This window comes from Primulina eburnea, chromosome 12 (genome assembly GCF_022965805.1).
Source record: "Primulina eburnea isolate SZY01 chromosome 12, ASM2296580v1, whole genome shotgun sequence".
In the NCBI taxonomy this organism is placed as follows: domain Eukaryota; kingdom Viridiplantae; phylum Streptophyta; class Magnoliopsida; order Lamiales; family Gesneriaceae; genus Primulina; species Primulina eburnea.
Window position 1 is genome coordinate 2,478,339 of NC_133112.1, and position 8,122 is coordinate 2,486,460.

The window sequence follows — 8,122 nt, forward strand, 5'->3', positions numbered from 1 at the left end:
TGCATGTGTTTTCTGATTTTCAATATGATAGACTATTAATATCATGAGAGAAGACCCTTTTGTCAACCGTTAACCTCGAACTGCATGTGCCCCGTCAAGTTTTTGTATAATGGGTTTTTCAATCGGATCATCGCTTGGGATAAAGTTGGAGTCGGATTCGATATGTACCGTACCGACCATAAATTCTTGAATGTGATCATATTTCTAATATTTTGTTTTATTTTTTATTTTTTAGAATTTAGAGGCCGGTCGAGTAGGCTAGCTTTACTCATCTATCTTGCCATAAATGAGAGGATGGTGGAAATAAAATGATCACATTTGTCCTGTCTATTCATGGCAAAGGGTTTTTAGCCAAATTCTTCCCTTTAAAAGAAGCGTATTGAATTTTTGGCTTTTAAAAAATAGCCAAAATGGGGAAGACTCAGGAATATTTGGTAGCTTGGATGAGCAGTGGTGGTTAAATGTCAACAACGCTGCATTTCCTCAAACACAAAGGACGACATATTTCTTACAAGAATTTAATTACACTGTTACAGCAAAAGAAAACTTAACTGCTAAAAGTCACAATATTATTATTACAGATGTTCATATTGCATTTAATTGGATGAGAGGGATGGAACACCGATATTCTTAATGTCCCTCATATATATACATGCATACATATATATATATATATATGTCGCTTTCTTGACTATTCTTATACTTTTAATTCGTGCTGGCTAGTCGCCCTCTCAAATATATATTGGCATTTAAATATGCCATATATCTTCTATATACGTTGATTTGTTAAACAAAATGTTCTTAGAACTACGGAAAAGAATGACAAAAAAATACAAAAATCATATTCTACACACATATATAAATGTGACCTAGATACACATGCATGCATGGTCATCTTATCTTCTTGATATCACTCATGACACGCACATATATAATTTACTTGAGATTTTACAAACCAAAGAAAAGGAACATGAGCTTTGTCTTACATATAATACACGCAATAATAAAACTAGGCGCATACCACAGGGTTCTACCCAAAATCCCAAATAGCAACAAATTAGAGAGCACAGAGGAACAAGGTAAACAAAGTTTAAACCCTCAGACTCTTTCCATTCCCCTCTTCTTTTTCCCCCAACTAAATTCTACATTCTCCAGTTTAAGAATTTCATACAGTTTCCGGTAAGTTTCATTCAGCTTCTTTTTGCCAAAAAATCTTGTTTTTCTACATCAGATGGTCGCAGTTTTGAAAATATTTTTTAGCCTCTTGAGTATACATTTATATATGATATATATTAATCACATTTCTTATGCGATGGTTAATTTAGATCATTATTTTGTAGTATATTTTACCAAACTAGATCTTTGTTTATTTGTCATCATTCTAATACCGGAGTTATTTTGCATGATAATCACTGCTATCTTTGTCTTAAATCAGAAATTTTATTCCACCACCTGATTTTTGCTAATCTTTTTGTTTGTTTGGGATGCTTTTCTAAGAATATATATATAGTTTGCAAGTTAAATATGGGAAGAGGGAAGATAGAAGTGAAGAGGATTGAGAACAACACGAGCAGGCAAGTCACATTTTCGAAACGAAGGGCCGGCTTGATGAAGAAAACGCATGAGCTTTCTGTGTTGTGTGATGCTCAGATTGGACTCATTGTTTTCTCTAGCAGAGGAAAGCTCACTGAATATTGCACCCCTCAATTGAGGTAAATTTTATTCAAGTCTTCCCTCACAGCATGAATTTGTTTTAGGTTTTTTTTAAATGGTTTCTTGAAATATATATTAGGAGGATATAATATGTGGTCATTAACTGAGATGATATATTCTCTTGAATTTGATCTAATATTTTTACTACGCAAACACAAAAGGGAAATAGCCCTATTCATTCTTTTTCCTTTGACGTTTATTCCCTTTTCTCATGAATTATATTATTCAAGGCATTGATTTTGTTGTTTAGGCCTAAAGTAACTATAATCTTCAAGGGATTTCTTGAATTCGGTTTATTTGATAGTGGACTATACGTACAATTTCATATATGGTGGATTAGGATATAAAAATCTTTCGAAACGACCAAATGGGTCTCAAAAGAATGTGTTAAACAGGAGGTAAAATAGTTGTATAGCCAAAATTTGAACATAAAATTATTCTTTTTTCCCTGTGTATTTAATATTTGAAGGACTAGTCTGTCAGAATGTCAAAAAATTTATTTATTCCAGTTTAGTAATCAAATATTTGTGTATGGTGTGTGTGACAAACTGAATATATAGTGTCTTCATTTTGATTAATTCATATATTTTTACAGCATGAAGCAAATGATAGATAGGTACGCGCAGGCCAAGGGTATATCTATCCCAGACAGAAACAATCGGACAGGACCAGCCCCATACAATGTATATATACAAACTTAAGTGTATCATAACTATTGTTCTTGTGTCTATATTTTATCTCTAACACAAATAATACTTGTGTGTCTTTTATAGTTAAATAAAAAGATAAATAAATTTATATATGTTCCAGGATCAGATGTACAAAGAACTAACACAAATGCAAAGGCAAACTTTGAATCTCCAAGTAACACTCCAGAGATACAAAGGAGATGATTTGAGCAGCGTCCAATACGAGGAACTTCGCCAACTTGAACAGCAGCTTGAGCACTCGGTCGACAAGGTTCGCGCCCGAAAGGTAGAAATATTACTAACTAGTACTACATTTGAAAAAAATTAGTAAACTATATATATGATATAGGTCTTTATAATTTTGGTTGTTTATACATATATATTTATTCATTTGTTGGATTAATTGCATGCACGCAGTTTCAGCTACTTCACGAGCAACTGGAAAATCTGAAGAAGACGGTGACTAAATTTTGTTTTAACTATCAATCTTTTTTCCCTGTAATACATATTAAGTTAATATATATATAATTTCAGTAACTTTTGTTCCTAATAATGTTGCTTCAGGAATTACTGCTGGAGAAGGAAAATCAAGAAATGTACCACTGGGTGCTGTAAAATCTATCTTTTACTTAGTACACTTCAAATCAATTAACTTCTGAGTCGGCTCAGAAATTGACGAAATTCATGCAATATTTTTTTAATGAGATGTATATATATAATTCTACAGTTAATGAGCAGTCAGATTCAGAAACAAGCAGAAATAGAGCACCATCAAGAGGCCATGAAAGAGCTCAGACTAATAGAACAACATCCATTATTGAACCAGTTTCCATTCTTTGGAGAAGATGTTGATCAGGAGCAGCCAAGTTCTGTGCTACAGTTAGCAACTCTGCAGCCTCCACATTCCCGTAGGTTGCAGCCCACTCATCCTAATCTTCAAGATTTCGGAACTTCGGTACGTTACACAGATAGATAATTAATCCATCTTTTTTGTATGAATTTGCAGTATGACTTTTGAAATATATATCTGATATATATAACCTTTGTTGATTATCATTTTGCAGTTTGATAATTATGGCGCCACTTGAGGGACTCGTGATTTTATATATATATATATATATATATATATATATATATATATATATATATATATATATATATATATATATATATATATATATATGTTTGCAAGTTAATTGTTCAAGAAAAATTATCCTGAATGTTTCAAGTACATTCATTGTTGTAGTAAGTGTGGAACACATGTGACAAAATTTAAATACTCTTTAATGTACATGGTTCCTTCAATATCCCTTTATATTATATTCCTTTATACATACATACATAAATATAAAATATATATTATATATATATATGCGTGTGTGTATATGTAAATATATATGTATAAATTATATAATGTGTGTGTCATTTCGAAGCTTTTTTCATATACATCTGCTAGCGTTTAAGTTGGCTTGTTTTGGGCTCAGAAAAAGGTTGGGCTGTGGAGTGTATTAGCGTTTGGTCCAGGCAATGTGGTAATCTGATCTTGTATGGGCTTATGGGGTTCACATATATATGTAATATTTCTATTTTGATTTATTTATTTATTTAGAACGTCATAGTTATCACACTTAAATAATATTAATAATGTGTAAATAATTCTCGAAAATATATTTTAAAATTTGAATTTCAGAAAGTGAAAATTGTGTGATTTTATTTTATGAAATAAATATTTTGTATCATAAGCATTTTGGGGAAAATTTTGGAAATTGAAAGTGTTATTTGCATATCATTTTTTTTGTAATATATTTAAATGTATTCCATTTCTACTTTCATCACCAATATTTAAATTTCAGAAAGATTTCTCCAGACATAGAAATAACGAAAATACTTAAACTAATTTAGTTTGTATTTGTTCAAATTAAAGTAACTGATAGAGTTCAAAATAATCTGGATTGGAAATCTTTGTTCACCATAACTCTGCATACAGATGCATGTGAAATACTTCTAATCCAATTCACAGAGAATAGTGATTGCGTGACAAATTTTCCAGCACTATATTTCAAAGTCAAAATTCACTTTTATACGTAAATATTCAAATCAAACTGAAGTAATTGCAAAAGGTCAAAAAAGATCAGATTAAAAATTCGTGTACAAATTAAAATTAAAGATCGGGCAATCGATTTGAATCGTTTAACATGGACCACTAACTTCCCTATTGCGTAGAGTTGAATAATGTACCAATTCAGACAAAAGTTTAGTTTTATCTTTTCTTGTCGTGTATGTTTCATGGTTCTAATCAACTCTCGACCGAGTTGTTTTTATTTTTGGGCCCATAAAATGTCGATTTCTTAGTACATTCTTTAAAAAAAATTTATTTCTGTCTTTTTTTCACAAAAAAAGAGATAATTTTACACTTGAACAATTATTTAATTTTGATAACAATATGAGATCATGCAAACGCAAGCAATGAACCTAACCATGTGGCTATTAATTTATTAAGAATGGTATTGGCCAAGGACAACACTATAAACAAAAGACGTGCCCGTAAAGTTTATGTTATGATACATTTCATTATAAAATAAATTATTCAGGTTGAATTTTGGAATTCTAAATAAGAATTAATAGGTGAAACCGAAAATTTTATAGGACTTTAATTTTATGTCGCAATCAAAGATGGGAGAGAAGAATTTATATGGGATTTTCCACTCCCATCACATACTTAACAATGGGCACTTCTCTTCCCTTGTTACATCTAAATCCATAACCCTAATAAATTCTTGAATGAAAATAAACTGGTAAAATTAAAACCCGATTCTTTCCATCGAATCGAATCGAACTGAACTCGATTTTCAAGCAGTAGTCTTGAAGGGCTTGTAAACCTTAAGATCAGATACAACTCCAGCAAACGAGCCCACGGCAGCAGCAATGGAAATGATCAAACAAGCAGCACTCAAAATCTGCAAGCCGATCCATCTTGAGCTCCATTTAGGAATCTTCTTTTGTGCAATGTACATCTCCACGGGAAAATAAACGGTCAGCGGCCAAAACCCGAATGCACCAAGAATCCCCACAACGTCATTAAAGAAAGGCATCAACATCGAAATCACGGTCGTTATGATCACGAAAATGGTCCTCCATATGAGCCTGAATAAGTTCAGTTTATATGATTTGAATCCTGGAACAGGGACGGCGATCTCCTTCTTGATGAATTGGCTGTTGGGGAACCAATCCGCCACGGTTTTCTCGACGAAAGCGAAGAGGGGCTGGCAGTAAACTTGGTACGCGCCGACTAGGTGAACCACTATGGCTAAGTTGGCTATGTCGAGAAGCCAGTAAGGGTTGTAGAAGCCGAAACCGGTGAGCAGGTTCCCGGGGGAGCTGTCTCCAAATGCTGCATAGCCAAAGCAACCACATAACATGTAGAAAACAGTTGTCACGGCTACGCTCAAGAATGTGGCTTTCTTCATTGTTTTCTGCTCTGATGGTGGAGATTTTATGGTATCCTGTAATGAAAGAACGTATATTACATGATTATGAAAAACCATTAGAGGAAGTGAATCAATATTGATTTCATTTTTTGAGGTACAGACTCAAGTTCTTTGTTATTGGTTCAAAAGATGATCAAATATACCTGAATTTCAATAAGAATGAGGGAGTAAGAGTAGGCAAAAGCTACGGCTCCAAGTGCTTGAAAACTCCTCCAGACCTTTTGAGTTTCGGTTACTGTTCCAATACTTACTCCGGTGAGACTTCCTTTAATTTTACCATTTTCTGCAATGAAAATTCAGTATTGAATAAAAAATATACTTCTTCATGAAATAACACCTCTAAAATCCAAGCGGGACAAATTTTAATGTGTTTCGAAAAGTAAATCACCTGCAACTTTGCCAATTCCAAGGCCTAAACCAATGGTAGAATAAGTAAAGGACATAATTGCAGCAACAATCGAAAGCCACCAAATTTGATCAAAATCTGGGATTTGTGAGAAAACTACTTCTATCACGCCAAATGCAATCATGTAAGGATTGCTCGAAACTCTGCAAGGGCTGTCATCTCCTTTTGAGTGGAAGCAATTAGACTTCTGAATTGCCCTGTTCCATTAGTTCTCATATAAATCAAAACACTAATATTCTCAAAAATATATTTTTTTAAAAAAAAAATCTGTAAATGTTGTTTGATTTTCTCACATCATGCTTATAGAAGATGCAATGGTGTAACCTACGGCAACTCCAAAAAGATTCAAATACTGAATTGCTCCACAAACTTTAACCTGGAACCCACCTGCGATTCCAAGAAAATTCGGAAAAAAACTTCAGAACTTCATATTTACATTATACAAGACTAAAAGCTCCTGTATCAAGAAAATATACCCAAATTGGCTCTGACAGCTTCCATGTAAGTGTAGTTTCTCTTCCCGGTGTCAGGGTCGCCGGAGCGGTAACATGACGCCAGAAGGGAAGAGGTGTAATAGGTCACAAAAGAGAACAAGAACAAGACAGTTGGACCAGCAATCCACCCCAATTGAGCGGTGGCCCAAGCCAAGGACAAAACACCAGAACCAATCACAGCTGTTATGATATGAGCACTTGCAGTCCAGACATTACCTACACATTCACAGCATAGAAATAAAAATTCAACAACATACAATATTTACATGAAAGAAAATTGAAATCTTGATTGAATAGATTCCACATAAAATTTTAGAAAAAATATTTACCTGTTCTTTTGAGACGACCATCGTCGTCGTAACACTTGAAGCCAGCCTGAGGAGCTACATTGATGGAGACATCAAAGGCTTGTTGATGATTCTGTATCGATCCTGTATTCTCAGGAGCCATCTTTTTAATTTTCTTCTTGTTGGGATTTCGAAAACCAAGAAAATATTGAACTTATTTCCAGAAAATATATATGTATATAGTTCCACGGGGCCCGGGGGGGGGGGGGGGGAGACAAGGAAGTACGAAGATCAATCAGAGTATTGAATGCTCTAGTTTTTCCTCAGAAATTCAATGCATGGAAACGGCACCAGTTCTCTCCCCTGTTCTTTAATTTAACTCACTCCAAGAAATTGTCACAATTTTCAAGATTTTTGAAGAATGGGGTGGATTCTTGAATTTGTTTGCAGATAGAGAAGGAGAGTGGGCGGGCGATATATATAAGAGGAGAAGGATGGGGTTGGCTGAAGACAGGTGAAATTATAATCACGCCAGGACAAAGAGAGGCGCGTTTCGTCCACGAGTAGACTGCGCCACCAAATTCTAGAGTGGAAATAGATTGATCTAAATATTTGATTCAAAAGTTTCAGCAAAAGGGAAGCAATAGTTAACGAGGAGTCTATAAATGTATTGTAGTATGAGTGAGTCTCATGTGAGACCGTCTCATATATCTTAATTTGTGATACGGGTCAACCATACCCATATTCACAATAAAAAGTAATACTCTTAGCATAAAAAATAATATTTTTTCATGGATAACCGAAATAAGAGATCTGTCTCACAAATACGACCCGTGAGACCGTCTCACACAAGTTTTTGCTTTGTATTAATTATCTGATTTTTCCATTGGTTAACTATCATGCCGACAAGGATAGTTTCCTACTCAGTAAAAACATTTTAAATTTTCTTCGATGAAATTTTAAGCTACTATCTTTAAGCATATATCTTCAAATGAATATTTAAGAGTTTAATGAAAAAACCGACGGACCGACCTCGTATATATTG

The 8,122-nt window shown here is 33.8% G+C and overlaps 2 protein-coding genes across 2 annotated transcripts; one reads left to right on the top strand and one right to left on the bottom strand.

Annotated features, from left to right (window-relative positions):
• Positions 1-1,500: 1,500 nt before the first annotated feature.
• On the top strand, positions 1,501-3,490 carry LOC140807866 (MADS-box protein defh21-like). The gene is made up of 7 exons (XM_073164826.1): positions 1,501-1,712; positions 2,309-2,396; positions 2,524-2,688; positions 2,820-2,861; positions 2,967-3,008; positions 3,130-3,357; positions 3,467-3,490. Exons 1-7 carry the CDS (start codon positions 1,525-1,527, stop codon positions 3,488-3,490), a joined length of 777 nt encoding a protein of 258 aa, XP_073020927.1. The 5' UTR covers positions 1,501-1,524.
• A 1,534-nt stretch (positions 3,491-5,024) lies between these two features.
• On the bottom strand, positions 5,025-7,541 carry LOC140807456 (amino acid permease 3). The gene is made up of 6 exons (XM_073164303.1): positions 7,120-7,541; positions 6,773-7,006; positions 6,590-6,683; positions 6,279-6,493; positions 6,034-6,173; positions 5,025-5,905 (listed from the first exon to the last, which is right to left on the bottom strand). Exons 1-6 carry the CDS (start codon positions 7,238-7,240, stop codon positions 5,252-5,254), a joined length of 1,458 nt encoding a protein of 485 aa, XP_073020404.1. The 5' UTR covers positions 7,241-7,541; the 3' UTR covers positions 5,025-5,251.
• Positions 7,542-8,122: the final 581 nt, after the last annotated feature.

Coding starts and splice junctions, on each gene's coding strand:
- LOC140807456 (XM_073164303.1), bottom strand. CDS start 7,240: ATGGCTCCTGAGAATACAGGATCGATACAGAATCATCAACAAGCCTTT. Junction 6,494..6,589: donor GCATCTTCTATAAGCATGAT/GTGAGAAAATCA, acceptor CTAATGGAACAG/GGCAATTCAGAAGTCTAATT. Junction 6,174..6,278: donor TGGAATTGGCAAAGTTGCAG/GTGATTTACTTT, acceptor TTTTCATTGCAG/AAAATGGTAAAATTAAAGGA.
- LOC140807866 (XM_073164826.1), top strand. CDS start 1,525: ATGGGAAGAGGGAAGATAGAAGTGAAGAGGATTGAGAACAACACGAGC. Junction 2,862..2,966: donor TGGAAAATCTGAAGAAGACG/GTGACTAAATTT, acceptor ATGTTGCTTCAG/GAATTACTGCTGGAGAAGGA. Junction 3,358..3,466: donor TTCAAGATTTCGGAACTTCG/GTACGTTACACA, acceptor ATCATTTTGCAG/TTTGATAATTATGGCGCCAC.